Below are 21,997 nucleotides of genomic sequence, written 5' to 3'. Positions count from 1 at the left end.
AGAAGTAGAAAGATAAAAATGATTTTAAAATTAGGAAATTATTGTAGCGTGTGAAAACGAGCCACTGACAATAACGTTATCCGAATGGCCTCTTCCAGATTCCTTTGGGTCAATTTTTTACGACGTGTTTATTGCCATTTCGACAACCTTCCAACTTTTTTTGGGCCAATCTATCTTTTTCCTTCGACCGTAATATGTTTACCGGTTTGATAGTTTAACCACTTACCGGTTAGATCTACTTGCAAAATGATTCCCCAATTTGACAATTTTTAAAGAGAAAGCACATTAAAAAAAAAAAAAAAAAAAACAAGGATCATCTGATTTATGTGTTTTAAATATCACAAAAGCAAAGGACACATTTGATCCGTTACGTTTCATTTATTCCTATCGTCAAAAAGCTATATTTCGTGGGTAACTTTGACAACATTGCCTACGATTGAATGTATGAGCAACGAGAGACACTATTTTTTTAATATTATACCATACCACTTAATGCTGCGACACAGTAGATTAGATTTTATGGTGGTGTTTTAGAGAAGAAACTATTGGTGTGAATGGTTATCGCGATCGGAGCTGAAAAATTCGTATACAGATTAAACCGTTCAATTTTAGTATAGATAATAAACTGCAGTGGACCAATTATATTTGTATGTAAACATAGTTCATAGTTGGTCTGCTGCGGTTTTGTCTCTATTTTCTTCGAACTGCATCACTATGAACTATATTTGCTGAATGGTAAATAAAGACCGTCTAATCGGTATACAAATTTGTCCGCCCCAACCATTGTAACCATTCACACCATATATTGACAAATATATCCTAGGTCATGTTTGACACTGAGTTAAAAGCGCATAAAACATGGGTTTTAGGCATAAAATTTATTAATAGTTTATGGGACATTAATTTCGTAAAATTTATGTTGGTCTAGTGGTAAAAATCTCACTCCTATGTAGTTAAAAATCCGAATTCGAATCTATTGATCTCAATATTTTATATTTCTTTTAGTGCTTTATTAGTGAGCTAAAATACTTTTTTTGCTTTAGGCATGATATATACTTGGGCCAGTCATGCCCGCCACATTGTGTTCAGCGAGGGCTTGGAAGAAACCACAATGGTTTATGAACCAAGTAGAAGCACTCTGGTTTGGAAGCAGACAAGGACAAGAATCCTCTCTGCATACCAAACCGGAAAAAAAGAAACACAATAAGGACTTGAGTATCCATCTTCAAAAATCGGTCTATTCAAACTTAACATAGATTCAAACGCGACGTTATAAACATTACAGACAAATCAAAGCCGTTGAATCAATAGACAACAAGGCAATAGTTGTCTATTAATTACTAAAATTTCCTAGAACTTTTGTATAAATAGCACTGCTACATAAATGTAATAGAGATTTAAAAAAAATATTATGAATACTATAATCAATTTCAGATCTTGTTATTCAATTCAATAAATAAAGAGATTTTTGTGCATTGTACCACATTTGATATAAAACTTTTCATTTCTGCCACAAACATAAACTCTTTTTCCTTTATACCACAAGTGGTACTATAAAAGATGAAATTACCCTTCTGTTTAGTAGTTGGAAATTGTGTTGTTTGTTTTATTTGAGTGATTATATACACAAAATAACAATAAAAAAGAAGAGAATATGCAGTCATAGTACAATATGTCTGACTTCACATTTAGTACAAGTATGACACGACAAAAGTGTGTAACTATATATTTATATATTTATCTTTTTTTAATTGGTTTACCAAATAATTAACTATATATTTAATAGATAAAATATAAGTGGTGGACAATATTTATTCTTAAGTTTGTCCACCACCCTTAAATTAGTGTGCCATAGACTAATAAATGATAGACATTACTTATAAGTTGTCTATTAAAACATATGTATATATATTTGTAATACTTTAAAATGCACAGTAAAAATAATATTTAAAGTAGATAAAATATAGATTTTTCGTAGACAAGATTTTAGATAGTAGACAAAAATATTACAGTGGACAACAAATGTCGTAGACCAAAAATAAAATAATGTGAATCAATTAACACAATGGACAAAAAACAAAGTTTAAATTTGTCCACAAACGAAACTAATAGAATAAGAAATATGAGACAAATGTGACTGAGAAAGCATTTTCTCTTTGTAGTGGACTCCAAACTACATTTATCTTCTTTACACAAAATTTAAAAGTACAAGCAAAACCCAGAAAAGTAGAAGAACTTGTCCACCGTTGTTATTACCAAACTCACCGGATCCTGGTGGGATCGGATCTGAGTTTCCTGGGTCAGCGATTGTGTTGGTTTCCATCTGCGATGGTTGGAGAACAGAAGGAAATGTAGGTTTAGAGAGAAAGGAAGAGACAGAGATATGTATTTCTCTTTTTCGTAAATGAGAAATAGAGAGAGGAGAAAACATTTACTTAAATTTGCTTAAATTTCAAATTGCTATGGAAAAGGGAAACTGAAAAGACGACAACACACCGACAATATAATAAAGAAAGATAAAACAAGGGAATGTAAAAATAAAGGAGTGGTAAGTTTTAAGAATCAGGATATAAAAAAGAAAAGGGTATTTAGGTAATTCTATTATGAAGTTGTGGCATTGCAAGAAAAGAGTTATTAAATGTGGTATATAGCATGAGATGAGTTTTCGAATGTGACAGATCTCTTAGAAAACTCATAAATAAAATTCCATCTTAGGGCCTTGTGGTCAAGTGGTAAAGAGCCAACACGTTTCAAGTTCGATGCACCTATTACACAAAACTATGAAACACATTGTTTCTCGACACCTACACAAATATGAACTCTTACTTACAACTCATTTGAATATTTGGAGAGATGGTCTATCTATAGGTATCACCTTCCAAATAGATTAGTTTGGACCCATCCATAGATTTAGGATTTACCTTGAGTCATTAATAATAATAAAAAAAATTCAGAATTTGTTTTATTCTGATTTCTGTTCAGAATAAACTAAATCTCTTATTTTATTATAATTTTTTAAATGTTCAGAACAAAATCCACAAATATTTAGCTTTGCTTAGTAAGAAAGAGTGTGAAACGACCTGACCCGACCCATTTTTTAATATAATAATTGACCAGTGGTCCCATACTCACTAACAACCTACAACATTCAAATCAAACAGCAGAAAATACCAACATTAAACCAACAATTGTCCAACAAATACCTCAATGAAATAAATAACCAATATCAAAGATGTCTACAAATCTTAAACTAATAATTCTGAAGCAAACAACATGAATCAAATAACCAGCAACCTAAACAACCGTTCTAGACCACATCGTTCCATTCTAGCAGCCTAATAGCAGCATAGAACAACCAATCGAGCCTCTAGAACATCCTCCTCTTCATCACCTTGATCCCACGATTACACTTTGCCTTTACCTGCACCACAAACAACAATTGAGATGCATGAGTATTATCATAAACACTTAGTGAGGCGATCCTCCCACCTACTAGGTAATACACACAAGAGAAAATACAAACACAAGCAATACACAAACAAGCAAACCAGACAACTCTGAACACATGCGTCGTCAATGCGGCTTTGCGTATACCGATACACTCCTTTCATTGACCGATGCAATGCCCATGCATCGACCGATGCAACACCTCCTGCATGGACCGATGCACTCCTTGCATCGACCGATGCACTTCTTGCATCGGTCGATGCAACGCCTCTCGTCACCATTAAATCCCTAGCTGCATCGACCAATGCTATGTCTATATTTTGTCTCTCTTTAGCATGTATTCGCCATGCATTTAGCTAGGATAACTCATTGTTTTCCATCATTTTATAGTCTTTTCTATACACTTTGCATGTATAGGTAGTTCTTGCATCATCTTTGCATACATTGTGCATTTTGGAGTATTTCAGGTGTTTAGGAGATGTCCAGACTGTTGGAACCGAATGGAGGCTGAGACATGCGACTCGACCAAGCATGCTCAGAATGGACGTCATGCAACTCGACCAAGCATGCCTGGAATGGACGTCATGTGACTCGACCAAGCATGTCCGGAAGGGACGTCATGCGACTCGACCTACACTACCCAGCGACCCAACCTTCCACGTCTTTGATCGAGTCGAGTGAAGATTTTACTTTGGGATTCAGCTTTCGACGTCTTCATCAAATCTGTAAGGAATTGAGTCATATTTCCAATGCCGTTTAATTCAAGCCAATCGGAGGCGTGGTTCAAGAGTTATCACCGTTTTAGTGGATGCATATACATCCAGATTTTTGACTCGACCAAGCTCGAGTCGACGCCACTCCACTCGACACGAACTGTGACACCCCGGTTTCAGACACTTGCAGAGAGGTTTAAAAGAATTGATTTGACCACCTATATCACCAAAGTGCACTTATCTTTTCGGTCAAAGATCTTGACAGAACTCCAGAGTTAAGCGTGCTTGAGCTGGAGTAGTCTCAGGATGGGTGACTTTCCGGGAAGTGACTGTTGGAACTGTGCGAGTGAGGACAAAACACAGGAAAAGATCATGTGGTGATTTGTAGGGACGGTAACAAGTCTTTAAAGCCTCCTGGACGTAGCAAACCGGCCGTCAGATATGGATGGGCTCACGGGCCTAGTGAGAGGACGTAAGGCCCATTAAGGACTGTGGGCCCATAGACTGCAATTGGACATAGGGCCCACTAAGAGGTGGTGTTCGGATATGGATGGGCTCACCGACTCGACCGTACACGTCAGGAAGAAAGACGCTTTGACTTAGCCGACCCGATTCCCTAACCGACTCTCTATCTTGTCGTTTAATGTTTTAGGGCTTTCCATGTTTTACTATAAATACATTTTGTTAAATCTTTACCCAAGACATCTCGTTTTTCTTTAAGGTTTACCTAGCCACCTAAAACGTATTCAGATTTTGTAATCTAGATATCTTTCAACTTATTTAGTTTTTGCATTTGATTTTTTCTACAAAGTTGTTCATCTCATTTTTATCTATCTGATTATGGTTGATTCAATGTTTTCTGGGTTTGTATCCTTGATGATGATTTCTAGATCCGAGTAGTGTTAGATTTCTTGAGGATGGGATAGATTAGGTGGAGGATCTTAGTATGTAGGGTGTTTAAGTTAGATTTGTATGATTCTTTTCTTGACTAGAGTTAGAAAAACTAGTTTCTCTCTGATTAATTGGAACTAGGTCTTAGACATTTCCACACCTAAAAGGTGTTTGATGAAATGTCTGACCAACTAGTGCCAGAGACTTACATTCCTAGCCTAAGAGATTAGTTGTCTAGGGTGTTTGTTGACGTGAATGAAATGGTTCCTCATGCCTACTTAACCATGTTTCTCTAGCGAGAGCTAGGTTTGGAAGTGTTTGAGTTTGAGTAGCTTCTGCCAAGAGATTGGATTAGCTAAGTCATGATGTTCATTGTCTAGGGATAGTTTGCTTGTGGCATGTTAAACACTCTGTAGACTAGGAGATTCCACCAACAACAATTACTCCCATCCTTAGGACTTCTATCTTCCTGATCGATATTGCATTTCTGAGACCGTTTCTGATCTTGCTATCTAGTTCATGCTTAGAATCGTTTTTACTTTTACTTATTCATGTTCGCTTCTTGTCATGCATGTTCATTTCTAGTTCTGTAGTTCATTTCCGTTTTGCATTCTGATCATTCTAGGATTGTTAGATATAAAACTACTCTTTGAATTGGCTTGACTTGTGATTGCTTGATTGCATCCTGAGTGATAGCATCATCCCATTTGGATTGACACCTTAAGTACTACAACTACATAAGGTTAATTGAGACAAGCTAGGATACATACAAAAATCCTAGTATCAACCAATGCACACCCTGCATCGACCAATGCACACTCTGCATCGACCAATGCACACCCTACATCGATCCGTGCAGTCACGCGAAGCATCGCCGAAAATGATCACCTCCAAATCCTCTCGGTTTTGTGATGCCAAAACCGCTCTCCAGAAGCCACGAACACCACAATGAACAGTCACAAACAAGCATACAAGAAATCAACACCCAAAATCACACAAAACATATATAATCGCTGACATTAGCCATGGTCACACACTCCCCTTTGAGAAAGAAGAAACTGATTCTAAAACCCACGAAAATAGCCTCCTAGCAAGATTCTCTCACGTCCTTAGCCTCAGATCTCCACTCTCACAAACAAATCTCACAAGAAACAGCTTAGAACTCCTTAAGAACGCTCAAGGGAACTTTTTAGAGAGAACTCTTCTTCTCACTTTTTAGAAACGGCAAAAGGCTAAAACTCACTAACATCGATTTTCCCTTCTAAATATGAGCCCTAGGGTTTCCAAACCCAAAAACGCAACCAAAACGAATGTTTCACTTAAGTTGTCCCGCCGAAGCGTACTTGCATCGATCGACACACAAAAAACTGGGATTTCGGTTCACGAGCGTTACAGAGTGCGTAATACTAAAATCCTGTTTATTAATTGATTGAAATCCGATTTGAAACAAAAAATATTGTTATAAATCTAAAGAAAGAGTGTTGCTTACTACTCAAAATTCAAATTTCATCAATAAAAATTTCAATTTATTTTTTAACCTGCGTATTTTGCAGACCCTTAGTTTTTAACCTTTTTCAATACACTTATCACTTACCACATAACCAAACTGATCAAACCGACTTCCAAAACAAACCATTCTTTTTTTCCTTTCATTCGGTAAACATTTCCTAAAATCGTAAAACATATTCGAAACTAACTGAAACCATGTACAGCCCTAGATGAAGTCAATGAGTTTAGTTTTATAAAGAAGGGCATGATTGATTGTGATTGTAACTTTAGGATTTTAGTTGTAGATTTTTTGGTTGTAGTTGTAGAATTTTGGCTGTAAAATTAGATTAAAACATCATTGGTAAATATTATAAAATGAAAAATGTGGTAAATATTAGGTGTATATTGTAGATTAGTATTTTTCTATATTAATAAATAATTTGGGCCTTAGACCATCCACAATGGAGATGTTGAATTTTTACAATGAGCATGTTGAAAAATAAAAGAGCTGATGTGGATTCATATCAGTTGAAAGTTTTCAACATGTTGAAAAAACCAAATGGGCCCGTAGAAAACAATGTCATGTGTTAACCTTTTTTTTTTTTAATGGTATATAAAACAGTTTTTAAACAATGTCATGTTTTTTTAAAACAACAATTGTTATGTTACCATTCAAGATCTAAATCATTTGTCCCGCACAACCAAATAAGTTGTTACCATTCAGACCTGTAACGCCCCGACCGCCACCTTTTAGTGGACCCCATGTCCAATCTCAGTCCATGGGTCCACTTTCCTTAATGGGCCTCACGTCCTCTCACTAGGCCCGTGAGCCTATCTATATCCGACAGTCGGTCTGCTACATCCGGGAGATTTTAAAGACTTGTTACCGTCCCTACAAATCACTACATGATCTTTCCATGTGTTTTTTCCTCACTCGCACAATTCCGACAGTCACTTCCCGGAAGGTCACCCATTTTGAAACTACTCCAGCTCAAGCACGCTTAACTCTGGAGTTCACTACATGATCTTTCCCTGTGTTTTGTCCTCACTCGCACAGTTCCGACAGTCATTTCCCGGAAGGTCACCCACCCTGAGACTACTCCAGCTCAAGCACGCTTAACTCTTGAGTTCTATCAGGCCCCTTGACCGAAAAGATAAGTGCACTTTGGTGACATAGGTGGCCAAATCAATTCTTTTAAACCTCTCCGCATGTCTCTAAAACCGGGGTGTCACAATTCTCGTCCTCTGAAACCACTAACAGATCACAACGTCCTCGTTGCGCACCAAGACCGTCACCCCCAACGGTGTGAGCCCACTTGACTCCACACTCGTGTGGGTTCGGCTCTGATACCACTTGTAACGCCCCGACCGCCACCTCTTAGTGGGCCCCATATGTCCAATCCCAGTCCATAGGCCTACTTTCCTTAACGGGCCTCACGTCCTCTCACTAGGCCCGTGAGCCCATCCATATCCGACGGCCGGTTTGCTACGTCCGGAAGATTTTAAAGACTTGTTACCGTCCCTACAAATCACCATATAATCTTTCCCTGTGTTTTGTTCTCACTCGCACAGTTCCGACAGTCACTTTCCGGAAGGTCACCCATCCTGAGACTACTCCAGCTCGAGCACGCTTAACTTTGGAGTTCTCTCAGGCCCCTTGACCGAAAAGATAAGTGCATTTTGGTGACATAGGTGGCCAAATCTATTTTTTTAAACCTCTCCGCATGTCTCTGAAACCGGGGTGTCACAGGACCCTTAGAAAGAGAAAAATAAAAATAATAATTTGCGATTTTATCCAGCAGTTTATAACATGGACCGCTTTTGTTATCACCCATAGACTTTTACCCAGCGGTTTTCAACTGGAAAGAAGTAAAAAGTACTACAGTGTTTTTTATAAATAATTATTTTATCTTCTCTAATAAACTATTATTTATATTTCTATAATTCATAAGCAAAAACAAAAAAAATCATTATTTTTTCTTCTCTCTCTGATAAATTATAAATCACAAAATAAATAATAATTAATTCACATTTATTATAATGAGCTAAAAAAGTAAAAAATTACAAATAATATTTTTAGTTGTTGAAAAAATATATATTAGAAATAAACTTATAGTTTAAATAAATTTGGATATTAAATATTTGAAATTTATTTTTATTAACACAAAGCAGATCATCATATACAATTATATTAATTATATTCTTTACTTATACAATTATTGTTGTAATAATAGATTATATACATACATATACATATATATATTATATATATATATGATTTTATTGTGAACCGCACTTATTTTTTCACCAATCAAATATTATTCTGTACCGTTTATTCTGTATTAACCGCACTTATTCCGCAAATATGTTTGTCCCCAATAAACCGCACTTGAACCATACCGCACTACTAAATCATTTGTACTGCACAACCAAATACGTTGGTACCATTCGGAACCTAATTTATATGAATAGTGAATAACGAATAATAAAGTAACTTTTATCATTAAAAAGACACATTTAAAAAATAAATTATCAATGAGAATTATTAACAACTTCAAAACTTTTTTGTTGGTTATTAAATATTTTTCTTATCCATAAATTAAACAGAAAATAATAAATCAATATTTCTCTTATTTTGTTTTTTGTCAACCAAACATTAATTTAGAACGTAACTCCAAGATTGGTTGCCCAAACTGGAGGAAAAGAGTTTACAAATGTAGTTGCAGAAATTAACAATCTCGAAGAGCGAGCGAGACAGTCAGCCCGGACATTGGACGTACGTGGGATTCTCGAAAGCATGAAAGACATAAAAGATGAACGAAGTAAACTGAGCTCATACAGGAGATTGGAGAAAGCGGGCCAATCATCAGGGGACTGCACCATCGCCACTAGCTCAGCACAATCCGTCTCGAAACTCTGACAGACAACACCAGTCGCTAAAATGGATTTCATCGCCCAAATCAACGCCTGAAGCTCCGAATGAAGAGGTGAAGGACCGCGTCGCTGACTTCTACTCCCAATAACAGCGTTACATCCTCACTATTGCACAACCACAAGCCTAACCCTTCCAAGGGATCTGTTGCCTTCCAACATTGATCTGGCAGCGGGGAGCAGGGATCCGGTCATTTGTACTGCACAACCAAATCCCCGGTTCAGATAACCAGTTTGCTTCTCTGGTTTAGACCGGTATGCTGGGGGTGCCAATTCCCGCACCAACAATTTTGATAGGTTGGTCATAATATTTCACTGTTTCGCAGGTGAATGACTGTTTTCGCAGCAAGGATGAAATGATCTGGACGAAGACTGCATGGGAACTAGAGAACGGACCCTATCTTAGGGTGATGATAGGCTATATCATTTATGTTCTCTTGTATTCCTTCCGAGTTGTAGTTATTAACTTAAGAATATTACCAAATCATATTGTTTTGTTAGGAGCAAGCAGCTAAGAAATAGTGAAGCTTTAAACGCAAGCTTGCTAAAGCAGATGTGACAAATTCTAGAAAGGTGATTTGATTTGAACTTTGTAATTATGTTCATACTTTATATCAAGTAGCTGACTAATGTCTATTTGTGACCTATATGGTTTCTCAATCAAACTCTTGTTCTATTTTCTCTCTTGATAAAGGAAAAGCGACAAAAACAGGCTGAGGAAGCAAATAATGCGCCTGCCCCAGCCACAACCGTGGACTCTGTTCGCAGAACTCTTGACAGAAAGGTAAAAGTGTGTCTCTTCTTTGATGCCATTTTCAATACTTGCAAGTATAGTACTGTGTGATGTAATAGAGTTTTATATTCAGCAATTGTCATCTGTTAGAACCCTGAAACTAGCTTCGAAGGAAAAACTTGTTGGAGTATGTGTTTCTGACTTTGAGTATTGAATCTTACAGGGACTTAGTAGGTTAATCAACGACGACGTTTTGGAGGAGCTCTTTAATCCATCAGTAAATATTTTCATTAGTTCTCATTGCTATTTCAGGTCTATGAGCAGCTTTCTTCTCATTAATTTCTTCTGTCAGCTATCCAAGAAATCAAAAACGATGACAGACGTGGAGGGAGAAGAAGAAGAAGGAAGTGAAGAGCAATGGACATGAGAATAGGGAAAATGAAGACAATGATGTGGAGATGAGCGTAATAGTTAAATTGAGGTACTTAGAAAACATTATGCAATACGAGTTTTTTCCACCAGTGTCGTCCCTGTCTTCTTGACCATCGTATCGAAAATGTGATACAAAACAATCCTAAAAGGACACTTAATTTACAATCGAGGAAAACAGTTAGATAGTAGAGCAAGGGAAGTCAAGTAGTATCCATATTGTGCTTTCTTACACATGTTCACACAATTCGATCGTCATATATATTTAGTTCATGTGTGTTGCGGTTTGCCTTCTTCTATTAGAAGATGGACCATAGCTTTGACGACTTCATTGTGGACAATACCTGATTTCTGTAGACCACAAACGTGAAGAGAGAGGAGAGTTTAGTCCTGAGCTACTTGCTTAACCAAGTAGATCAAACAAAAGGATTGAACATGTAACCTCAGGTTTTCGGATGAGATCCTTGAGAATGGAATGGAGGGTTAACCGGAGCTCTTTCAACAAAACCGCGGTTTGAGCCGGTGCTGTTAGCTTTAACCACCCATCAATGGTGACTGATCCACTCTACAATGAAAGGGTAAGTCTTAAGACGTAAAAGATCTTTCAGCATATAGGAAAAACCTAAAGCCATATATAGAGTATCAATCAGACTTTGGCAATAAGTCTTAAGACGTAAAAGATCTTTCAGCTCAATGACATGGTTCTCGATGTTTGAAAAATGGATTTGCTCACAGCAAGACATGATTAACAGTACCTGATGATGAACATTGACTGAGCCGCCAAAAAGTAGAATGGAGAACGGAGAGACAACGGTTGTATCTTTTAGGTATACTAATTTCTTTGTTTCGACCTACAAGAACAAACATCAGAGAGAGATAAAAACTAAATTCAAATGATCTAACTGAAAAAAGGCACCTTCTCATGGAAGACAATGAAAGGGTATTGAAATGCTTTGCAGTTTTTGTTTATAGAGGTTTTATCAATATGAACTTCTCGTTTGCCATCATGCCATACTGCATAATGCTGTGTTTCTTTTGCTGGCTTTGTTAAACGGTTAACTAATCCCTCTGCAATATTAGGACATAGTCCCGCGCCTAATATAGCCTGTACAAAATTGGAAACTTAACTCAGGTACAGCATTGAACTTTGATTGCAACTAGTAATAAATTCATAGATTCTCAGTAGAAATACAACAAAGAAAAGTTTTCCACAAGGACATATCCGAGCAGTAGAGCCCATATGTACGCTACCTTAACAACTTCAGGTTCTTGTGAATACATATTGAAAGGTTGAGTTTTGTCAGAAAACCAAACATCAAGATTCTCCTTCCTTCTCCCCTAAGAAAAAGAAGTTCATTACTTATCAGATCTCATTAGACAAACATGGGCTCTACTGCCCAAACTTATTAACATAATGGAACTTGATGGCGGTGTATTGAAAACTTCAGAACAGCCCTAATAATGTTTAGTGCATGTGTCTTCCATATAAGATCAGACACATGTTCTTTAAGCGTATGCGATGTTGTAAGATAACTTACCTCGCCTGTATTAGGAAGATTGATGAGCCCGATGTCCGCAAGTAAAGTGCCAAACTCTATTCTCAAGTCACTGTTATTTGTGAAAAAGCAGTAAATAAGACGTCAAGGATGAAGAAAAATGATGTAAGCATTTTTCAGTCTAAAAGGAGTTTCAGCATCCTGTTGACTATGCTAAGACGTATGTTTAAGTTATTGGACAAGAAACGAGAACAAGATAGTTTCATTTTCCGTTTTTAGCAAATAACACTACCCAAGATTGGAAGACAGTGAAAAGCATGTTAGCTCATGAACAAAGTGAATGATGCGACCTTTATCCCATCCCATCAAAGTACTCCGAGGTTACAGGATCTAAGTACAATGTACCTTATCGACTGCATCACTGAGCTATTTAAAAATTTTGAATCACAGAACCTCTGTGCAGCTTGCATTCCTTGCTGAAGACATCAAAAACACATAAATATAGTTAGTTTGGAGAAGATCCTAGATTTCTTTTACTTCTTGGTGATTTCCATGTATATATATATATATATATGTATAACAAACTTTGGACAGTAAGAGGCAGTTTGAGATACCCTTTTATAACATACCTCATGCAGTATCTTCAGCCATTTTTCGTATGCAATCATCATAAGGAGGTGATCAGATTGTCTGTCATTGTTGTTTAAATTACTCGAACTATCCAGCTTATCAGACCAAAGAGCAAGTTTCACCCGATCGACATTTTGCTTCTAAGAAAAGAAAAGAAAACATAGAGTTAGCTAAGAACCTCCTTGCCAAAAATAGCCAAGTTCTAAGAAAGGAAAAAACTTACCTCATATTTGGGATGTATAAATGGCGATTTGCAGCTCAAGAAAGCAGCAATAGAGAGAATAGGTGATAAGCATCCAAAAATGGCACCATATAATAGCATCTGCATTATTTTAAACGTGTAGTGATTATATGAGGCTAGATGTTGTGAGGAGAGAGGAACATAGGTTTGAGAGGCCTCTTTTAGTGCAGCAATAATGTTTCTGAAGCAAACCTTTCCAATTAACACATCAACAGGAATTTTTGCTAAATGATGTCCAAGTGGTGTCAACTCTTCATTCACATCAAGAGCACCGACCTAAAAAGTCAGGGTTTCATAAAGAAAGATCAGCACAGCAAACTCCAAAAGCTGTATTACACAAATAGTTACTAAAATCAGAGGTTGAGAAAACATAAAGTAGAGGGAATTATAAGTGTACCAAACTCTAAAAAGACTATACTTTAACAATGGAAATGTGGGATTGATTAGCCACACTGCAGGACAATAGCAACACATCAACTATATATTCAAGTGAAAGGTCTCACAAATTTTGGATGTATCATCAACTTATACCGCTTACAAAATAAAGACTTCTATTTCAATACAAGTTCATGGTACCTTGTGCAACGATGAAATTGCAGAGTTTATAGCACCTTCACTCGGAGGTTCCAACGCCTAAAGACAGTAAGTGACAAAAGAGTAAGACGATGATATTGTTACTTCTTTTGGCACTAAAAGTTGGTGTCACTTGCCTTGTGCAGAAAAGGCTTAATGTGACCCAAGCCAAGCAATTTGATTTGTAAACACAGCTCTACTAAAGGCACCCGCAGAATCTCAGGAACCTAGCCATCAAGATGACACCGGTGAGTTTAGGGGCAAAAACCAAGTTGTTGAGATTCGAGAAACCAGAGAGAAGAAACGTCTAAAAGAAAAACACCTGGTAGGGACGCAAAAGCTTCTCAAACCTATGTCGTGTGTACAACGAAAAGCAATGTCCAGGTTTGACACGTCCTGCTCTTCCCATTCTTTGTCTTGCATTTGCTTTAGATATCCAATCTTCCACCATTCTTGACAATTTCTGTAATAATATAACAATTGAGCACCAAAAGATGACATCTAAGAGACAAAACACAATAAATTAATAGATCAACAATGTGTAATAACGAATAGAATTTATATATCTATGTTATTTAGAGATACAAACTAATAGATAATTAAATAGTGGACGTCAATCTTACAAAACGGTTTCACAAGAAAAGGGAATTTGTAACTATTACTAAAAATGGGAACAATTCAGTTTCAGCAAATGTTATTCAGCTTAAAAAGGATTAAAGGACGGTTTCTCATCCTTCTAGCAATAAAGCTATATTCATCTATACAAAAAGTGACATAAATCCACCAATAGAGGGTAAATCGGTATTTTCCCATAGAAAGTGTTAGGTTCCTTAGATTTTTTCTGAAAAAGTGCTATCTTCATCCTGATACTTTTGCAAATTACTTAAAACAGGAAACAAGCGTGATATAACATTTGATGCTAGTACAAACATAATCATAGAAGGAAAATGTTATCTGATTCACTAGCATTTGGAGTACCTTCTGTGGATTATAGCGTTTTTCCTTGTGTTTTCCACTGTCAATCACATATACCACATCTTCAACTGTTAAACTGGTCTCGGCAATATTTGTAGCTACGATAACCTGAACATAAAAAAAGATGCAAAAGGAAAATGAGATCGGCTTTGTGGGATGTTATGGAAAAGTTCTTTCACAAAATGGGATCCAGCACTCTTATGATAAACAGTTGTATTTTTTTAACAGTAACCACCAGTGATTTTAGTTATTGTGCATATCACCTGATTCCAATTAGTAGTGGAAAACTAAGGAAACAAACCAGTTGCACAGTAGATAGGCAAAATGCAAAAGCAAAGGCACTAAAGATAGATCCATAAAATTTTCTCATGTGGAACAAACGAATCAAAAGTGACTGCTAACACACAAAGACCAGCCATAGAAAAAAATGAGAAGTACCAGAATATATGTCATATGATATTACCTTCCGTATGCCTTTAGGGGGGTGCAGAAACACCTTTTTCTGTTCTGAAGATGCAATAGAAGAATGTAGAGGAAGAAGCCAATCTCCAGAAGGTCCACGAAAACGATAGGAAGCAGCTAACCTATTGAGTAGCATGTTAATTTCTTGCATTCCCTGTTATTAACCAAAAAAATGTCAAGCTGAAGCGATAGATGATTCATTCACAATCAACAGAAAAATAATCTCAGTATCAGCTCACAGGCAAAAATACAAGAATGGCTCCTTCCTCACAAGTGTCATCAATGTGGCATACCAACTCTTCAAGTAGCTCGTAGTCAATAATATCCTCATTCAAAATTTTCTGCACAGCACTTGCAAGTTATTTGGACTTAGGATAAGTAGGTGGATCAAAGAAACAAAAGATCAAACACGAAAGATACAGTACCAGATTTTTTCGAGTTTGGTCACTGTAAGATTCATAATTACTAGAATCATAAGACAAGTTAAGACCGTCCTCTGAAACCAAATAATTGTCTCCCCAGCCAGCCAACATCAGATTCTTTTTCCCCCTACGGACGTTTACAGAACCAAGCTGCAGACATTGAATCATTGTGTTAACTACACGACAGCAAAAGTTTCAACTCTACAATCTAAATGAAAGTTTTAGTAGAGCATCACTAGCAAATTATATCACATATAATTGTATACCTTCTCTGTAATGGATGTATCAGAGCTTAGTGCAGCAGGTGAATCTGATGCCAAAAGGTACTTAGTCCTCTCATAAATGTCCTCCAGAAAGTAAGTAGTAACCGGGTGTGTTCGTCCTTGAGCAGTAATCACAGGACACTGACCAAAATACCTTGAGAACTGATTTGCATTAACAGTAGCGGACCTAAAAGGAGATCAGACACATGAAAATATATATAGAGTGTTTACTTAGTAGTTAATATCTGACATTGGAAAACAACAAGTTACAAAAAACGTACATAAGGATAACTTTTAGTTTGGGTGATGTATTATCCCAGGATTGCTTCTCAATCAGGCTCTTCAAAATAATGAGAAGAAAATCACCCTGCAATAGAAAAGAAAAGAAAAAAAGGATAGTTTTCACCAGTTGGTTACTTGCTTTTAAGAATATCTCCAAGAAAATTGTTACTTTTCTGAAAAAGGTGAGAGGTACACTTGTAATTGACCAGTAAGAATTTCGACTGCACAGTCTTCTGCATCAGTAGCATTGTACTGGAGTGTCTTCTAAGTGTGTATTCTAGAAGTAATGCTAAACATGGTTTTCGTTGCATGGATTCGTTAGCAGAACCCTTAGCTATGTGTCTATTTGGCTTAGCAATATGGTGTCAAGACAGATTATTTTCACATACTATGTATGGCTGAGTTAATAAATACGCACCAAATGAGACCGCTCATGCACTTCATCGACTATGATATGTGTAACATCTTTCAAAGTTTTATCCCCCTGCAAGGTTTGAACAAACGAGCAGATACAAAGGAAAAATAAAATTTAGTGTGGGTTTTTCAATTATGCTAAACAGTATAGCACTGTAAGGTCCAAGAACTTAACTCCAAATTATTTTAGAACTTGTTGTACCATGAATCCTCTAGTAATACCAATGATAAAAAAAATTCATGACAAGTATATAAAAGTTACTAAAACTTCGGTAATTCAGTTATGGTATTTCACCTCTATTTAAATCCCAGAACTTGTGCAACAAAAATGATACTATTTGTCTGAATCATAGTATTGCAAGTAAAAGTAAAAAGAATTGATTGCTTGCACAAGGGCTTACTATCAAAATAGGGGACGTACCACAAGTTTCCTCAATAGAATTCCAGTTGTACAAAACAGCAGCCTTGTTTTGTCACTCCTGAACACAAGGAATTAGCATTAATTTTTCTTCAATCATCATACTGTAGTGTCGCAATACATATCCTATAGCAACCATTTTCCATTGGTGGAGCCTAAACGCCGTATAATGAACAGGCAAGATTATGTCTTGTCATCCTGAGGTTTTCTTTAAAAACATGTTCCACACAGAAGGCAATAAGTAATATGCATATATATAGTTTACAATTCTGTTCCACCAAAACATAGACCAAAAAGAATAACTGTTTTCAGTTATCCATCTGAAGCCCCAAAGGCCAAAGCGATAAACAAGGTATACAAGCAGACACAGTGCAATGGGCTCATAAAACGGTAGAAAAATGCTTCAATTAAAGAGGCAGACCTTGCACTTTGATGACGAACTTGATAACCAACCAAGGAGTCATTGAAGCCTGGAGGAGGTTCACAGCGTTCATCAGCAACTCTTTGAGCAACAGAGATGGCCTAAACCATATTACCCAGTCACTTACAGAAACGGAAAGTAAAAAGAATATAGCGCTAGGCTAATTGACATCACTAAGCTTTGCAGAAGTAAAAGGATCAACGAGAATCAAAGGATCACATTTTATATCAGTATAAACCAAAACAAGAAATTCCTGAAAACATAATATCTTAACACCGAGATACTCACTGCTAACACCCGAGGTTGTGTGCATATAATATTACAGTATCCACCTTGCCCTGAATCGATCATATCATCCAATATAAATTGAGGAACCTGAAATAGTGTATCAATTAGAAATGACTCATAGCTTATAACAGGATATAAATATTCAGCAAAATAGGAAGCAGCGAAATATTTTTAGTAACACTACATATCAGGGAGCAACTAACAAGACCAAACCTGTGTAGTCTTTCCAGAGCCTGTTTCTCCGCATACCACCAAGACGTCTTTTTCTTTCAGATTTTGCAGTATGTCATTCTTCACTTCTGATATAGGAAGAGCAGCTCTAGTTTTCAACATGCCCTAGGAAAAAAATTATAGGATTACTAATGAAAGCTGCAGTAACAAAAGTTTTATCATGTTCATGCCGATAAGATAAACAATTCCAACAGTCCTAACGGGAATGTGCCAACTTACTGCCAATGTATAAAATTAGCTATGTGAACTACATTCTTTACTGTCGCAAGGGCCAAAACTTGTGTTCAACCATAAACAAGAATATTTTACCTTGTACTTCTTCATCTTCTTCTTGTTTTCTTGTTTTCTTTTGAGAGAAGAACATTCAGCTTCCATGGAAGTGATTCCTGTAACATATCATACTATAGATTATACTTCCTGCTTATGATTTTGGCAGTAAACTCCAGTGTTATATTATACGATCTGTGACAAATTGAATCCAAGAAACATACTTTTACCTCGATGGTTAGATTAAAAAAGATTCATGTCATGATTCTCTTTGACACAGGCGTCTACCATTGGAAGTTCACCATGTATGCCACTCGAAGAAGTGGACAAGCTGAAATTTTCTGCCTCAAGCAATCTGTCAACAAATTTCGCTCTCCGTTCTTCTTCTTTGCTTTGTATTCCCAGCGATTCCGCTGTTAAAGCTCAAAGCAACTCTTTTAAGAGGTGATCATAATATTGCAACCATTTAAGGCTAGAACATATGAATGCTGACACCCAAAATATGTCAAAACAATTAGCACCATAATTATGTCGTTCTTCATCCACTCCAGTTCATATGTCCATACAATTTCACTCAAAACTGATGATCTTTTAAACAGACACAAACTTTGAGCAAATAAAATCCTAAACTCCAATGCAAACTATAGTTTGTGTAGAGTTACCATGGTTTATTTATAGTCCCACAACTCCTGAACTAATGAGAATCACAACATAAACCTAAGCTATAATAAATTAAGTCAATCATTAGAAACTTTTATGGACATTGCTGGAAATCACACTGCAAATTTTGTTTAAATTAAAAAAAAAAAAAAAAGAAAGAGCAACTTAAAAAATTCACCTTGTTTCCAGACCAAAACTAGAGAGGCATAAGGCTCAGTAATTGCAAAGTGAACAGGCAAATCGGAAAAGAGCTTATGGAGAGCAAATGCCGCAACTCTGTTTTGTGCATCCTGTCACACACACGTGCACAATACTTAGCATGATGATTATATGGTTATTATATACATGCACAGATGATTATTTCCAGTCAACAGAGTCCAACTTAGATAAGGCTCATAATCAGATCCAAAACTTTGAGCAACATTGTTCACCAAAAAATAGTGCATTGTACTTAATTATCCTCAGACCGTTGCAACTCAAGGAATTAGAACTCTTTCCAGTAGATATTTCCTAACAACATTTACTCACAAGACCCTAACTCGCACTTGTTTAGCATATCAAGTGTTTAAGTACAGATCAAGTAAGTACCTCGATTGATTCGAAACCCTCAACTTGATGAGGAAGTTGAATAGTTACCAGACCCCCGGCTAGTCTGCTTTTACCCAATCCACTGGATTTACGCATAACACTTATGGTATATGAGAAATTGCTTCCTTCCCCAGCTACTTTATTGAACTTTGGTGCGATCCACCCTGATCTTTGACACAACTGATGGAGTATTGCCTTTGGGATCCTTTGCGCTTCACCCTGTTAAACTTATACATGTTATAGATATAATCTTACAGAAGAATCAAGCATATGTGGCAAAGTGAATAGAACAAACCAAGATGAGAAGAGCGCAACACAGAGGTAAAAAAATCGAACTTACAAAATGTAACTAGAGTAAGGAAAGTAACAAATGTTAGAACTCAACTGCTTGATCATACTGTTAGCATATATGGCAAAGTAACAAATGAAAAGCATCAAACACCTATTACTTGCAATAGTAGTTTCTAAGCTAAACGGTATATCTCCATAGGATCTTGTTAGGTGAAGAGTTACCTTCTTCCAGATACCCTCTAGTTTCTCAAGATTTTTCTCATTGCACAGTTCTCTCATAATTTCCTTCTTCTGTACTTGCAGGAGTTCATGGGGAGAAGGTACATAAGGCGGAGCATCTTCTATGAACAAATCGCCAAGGTCCATGTCATCTAAAATATCATTCAACACAACTGATTCTTGTTTCGAAGAAGTTAAAGGAAGAGCTTTAGGTTGAATTTCCTCAGATATACAGCTCCCAACAGGATTTGCATCCAAGGTCAAGTCATCAAACAGGTGAAATAAGACAGTATCATCATTTACTGACTCATGCACGTCATCCGGCATGGAGGATGTTACTTCTTTTTCTGTAGTGTCTTCAAAATCTTGATCACGCTGAAACTCAGATTCCAATATTGCTTCTGATGGTCCTGGAAAACAAACACAGATAAGCTCATGACATACTGCACCAAGTCATGATTGACAGATTTGATTACTAAAGAGTGTTAAAACTTAACCAAGAGCATTCATCTCTTGCTTGAGCTTGCAAATAGCTAGGCCTGTTTGCCTCTGTCCTTCTTTATCACCCTTTCTCTTTGCTTTTATAGCATTTGATCTTTCTAAACAATATTCTTCGGAAATCACTTCGAAAGGCCTTGGACCAGATACCTAATACGGTAAGCAACAATATTGGTAAGTGCTCAACTAAATTTTACAAATATATATATCACTACACAGCGAGACAAATAAATTAATAAAATATCTCCAAGACTTAAGTGAAGTCTCTAATGCCAAAACAGGATAATCATTAATTAATAAGCTTCACCCACGTGTCGCAACAACAATTCATGATCCAATTACAAAATCCTCCAGATGTTCATAGTTTTGTCATCATTCTATAACATACAAAAGCTGGTCTACAAAGTAGCCTGATAAAGAGTTGAGTTGAGTTACCTCATCATCCGATTCTTCCTGAAAATTTAATTCAGTGATTTTCCAATCCTTGAGATCAAAGTATAATTCTTTTGGAAAAATGGTTTAGCGTTCTATATTTTGGTTACCTCTTCCAGTCTTTTCATGTACTGACGAATCCAATCAGCTTGAGATGATTTGCAAGAACTAAGAGTATCTTCATCACGGTTTCTCTTTACCCGAACTAAAACTTGAGGTTCAGGCTCCTCTTTCGTCACCTGGACTGATGATGATTCAGTAGATTCAACAGACACATTCCAATCTTTCTTGGATTTCGATATCACCTCCACAGAACGTCCTGAAAAACACATCAATAGGAAGTTACAAGCATCAATACGCGACACACAGCGTTTAATTTCCCCGAGAGTATTACAACAAACATACCTGTGTTAGGAACTCGAGAAGCTCCGTTGGAATAATTCACTGGTAACTCGTGACTCGGCAAGTTCAAACAGAGCCAATCAAGAGCAGTCTCAAGCGTCGTCGCTCCATCCTTAAAACCAGAAACAAACCACTTTGGTATTACGAATCGCCTTGACAAAAAAAATCGAGAAATGTTGTACGGACAAATGCGAGGGTTTTACCCCAAGAGAGGAGAGAGCGAGTTCAATCTGATCATCTAAAAACCCTTCGCAAGAGAGATTCTCGTATATGTTATTAAGTTTCTTTCTCGTCTGAGTCACGGAGAGCGACGCCGTGACCGGAGAAGGGGTCCGGCGAAACTTGAGCAAGAGCCGTCGCAAACGGTCTTCGTTTTCCGGAGAAATCAGAAGCTTTGGGGCTTTAGATGGTTTCTTGTGGCCTGAATTAGGTATTGAAGAAGCAACTTCGTTGTTGCTTTGTTTCTTCTTCGGAGCCATTTCTCTCTTCGTCTTCCCCGATCAGTAGTGGAAGAAGAAGAAACTGTTCATTTTCCAATTTTTTTGAGTTTTTTCTTTTTTTTGTTTGGAGCCAAAATTTTAAATTGCATTTCAACTTTTGCCCAAATATTATAACTAATCTTTCAATTTGCTATATAGTTTAGAAAGTAAAATATGCAACCCAATCATAATAGGGTGTACATTGCAAAACAAAATTCTGTTCGACTCAAAAAAATATTAAATATTTATATATAATTTCATGAATTTTTGTATTTAATTTCTTCGTGAAGTAGTTGTTATATTTTTATGATATAAAACATCATATGCTTCATTTTGTAAACTAGATCAGTAATCCAAACTTTGTACAATTTTTTTTTTCTATATTAAAGAATTAATATTAGATTGATTATATA

The 21,997-nt window shown here is 36.6% G+C and overlaps 4 protein-coding genes across 5 annotated transcripts; all 4 read right to left on the bottom strand.

Moving 5' to 3' along the window:
* Window positions 1-10,767: 10,767 nt before the first annotated feature.
* Window positions 10,768-15,138, bottom strand: LOC104789513 (DExH-box ATP-dependent RNA helicase DExH4, chloroplastic-like). Of its 2 annotated transcripts, XM_087452774.1 has the most exons (15): window positions 15,011-15,138; window positions 14,551-14,655; window positions 13,895-14,035; window positions 13,710-13,799; window positions 13,576-13,632; window positions 13,192-13,275; window positions 12,982-13,080; window positions 12,758-12,898; window positions 12,534-12,604; window positions 12,171-12,240; window positions 11,884-11,970; window positions 11,549-11,737; window positions 11,388-11,483; window positions 11,075-11,197; window positions 10,768-10,983 (listed from the first exon to the last, which is right to left on the bottom strand). In XM_087452774.1, the coding sequence occupies exons 3-15, from the start codon at window positions 14,021-14,023 to the stop codon at window positions 10,903-10,905; spliced, it is 1,317 nt and encodes a 438-aa protein (XP_087308900.1). In that variant the 5' UTR covers window positions 14,024-14,035; window positions 14,551-14,655; window positions 15,011-15,138; the 3' UTR covers window positions 10,768-10,902. The 2 variants fall into 2 exon arrangements, with proteins under 2 accessions (XP_087308900.1, XP_087308899.1); XM_087452773.1 differs by lacking the exons at window positions 14,551-14,655; window positions 15,011-15,138 and having other exon boundaries at window positions 13,706-13,799.
* On the bottom strand, window positions 14,301-17,850 carry LOC147944247 (DExH-box ATP-dependent RNA helicase DExH4, chloroplastic-like). Its single transcript, XM_087512514.1, is given in 14 exon segments — window positions 14,301-14,330; window positions 14,551-14,655; window positions 14,849-14,941; window positions 15,011-15,163; window positions 15,249-15,350; window positions 15,476-15,556; window positions 15,558-15,581; window positions 15,698-15,881; window positions 15,976-16,061; window positions 16,395-16,460; window positions 16,812-16,869; window positions 17,230-17,330; window positions 17,518-17,604; window positions 17,731-17,850. Coding segments are annotated over 14 exon segments (1,290 nt in total).
* Window positions 17,851-18,258: 408 nt separating this feature from the next.
* On the bottom strand, window positions 18,259-20,602 carry LOC147944246 (DExH-box ATP-dependent RNA helicase DExH4, chloroplastic-like). The gene is made up of 6 exons (XM_087512513.1): window positions 20,579-20,602; window positions 20,271-20,421; window positions 19,777-20,183; window positions 19,264-19,482; window positions 18,854-18,965; window positions 18,259-18,428 (listed from the first exon to the last, which is right to left on the bottom strand). Exons 1-6 carry the CDS (start codon window positions 20,600-20,602, stop codon window positions 18,259-18,261), a joined length of 1,083 nt encoding a protein of 360 aa, XP_087368639.1.
* A 110-nt stretch (window positions 20,603-20,712) lies between these two features.
* Window positions 20,713-21,593, bottom strand: LOC147944245 (DExH-box ATP-dependent RNA helicase DExH4, chloroplastic-like). The gene is made up of 3 exons (XM_087452775.1): window positions 21,309-21,593; window positions 21,109-21,217; window positions 20,713-21,022 (listed from the first exon to the last, which is right to left on the bottom strand). The coding sequence occupies exons 1-3, from the start codon at window positions 21,582-21,584 to the stop codon at window positions 20,799-20,801; spliced, it is 609 nt and encodes a 202-aa protein (XP_087308901.1). The 5' UTR covers window positions 21,585-21,593; the 3' UTR covers window positions 20,713-20,798.
* Window positions 21,594-21,997: the final 404 nt, after the last annotated feature.

The sequence above is a fragment of the Camelina sativa genome, chromosome 5 (assembly GCF_030686135.1).
Source record: "Camelina sativa cultivar CO46 ecotype springtype chromosome 5, ASM3068613v1".
NCBI lineage: Eukaryota > Viridiplantae > Streptophyta > Magnoliopsida > Brassicales > Brassicaceae > Camelina > Camelina sativa.
The sequence above is the reverse complement of the archived record's forward strand: the minus strand, read 5'-3'. Positions and strand labels throughout refer to the sequence as shown.

Bases quoted from the DNA above. Each gene is read 5' to 3' on its own strand.
- LOC104789513 (XM_087452774.1), bottom strand. From the start codon at position 14,023: ATGGTGGAAGATTGGATATCTAAAGCAAATGCAAGACAAAGAATGGGA. The intron at 12,605-12,757 runs GTATGTTATAAA...TGATGTCTTCAG, and splicing joins GGCTGAAGATACTGCATGAG to CAAGGAATGCAAGCTGCACA. The intron at 11,738-11,883 runs GTAGCGTACATA...AATTTTGTACAG, and splicing joins AAGAACCTGAAGTTGTTAAG to GCTATATTAGGCGCGGGACT.
- LOC147944245 (XM_087452775.1), bottom strand. From the start codon at position 21,584: ATGGCTCCGAAGAAGAAACAAAGCAACAACGAAGTTGCTTCTTCAATA. The intron at 21,218-21,308 runs GTAAAACCCTCG...TCTGGTTTTAAG, and splicing joins TCGCTCTCTCCTCTCTTGGG to GATGGAGCGACGACGCTTGA. The intron at 21,023-21,108 runs GTATGTTTGTTG...TGTGTTTTTCAG, and splicing joins TTCTCGAGTTCCTAACACAG to GACGTTCTGTGGAGGTGATA.
- LOC147944246 (XM_087512513.1), bottom strand. From the start codon at position 20,602: ATGAATTGTTGTTGCGACACGTGG. The intron at 20,422-20,578 runs GTGAAGCTTATT...TTACCGTATTAG, and splicing joins ATTGTTGTTGCGACACGTGG to GTATCTGGTCCAAGGCCTTT. The intron at 20,184-20,270 runs GTTAAGTTTTAA...TTTGTTTTCCAG, and splicing joins GCAAGAGATGAATGCTCTTG to GACCATCAGAAGCAATATTG.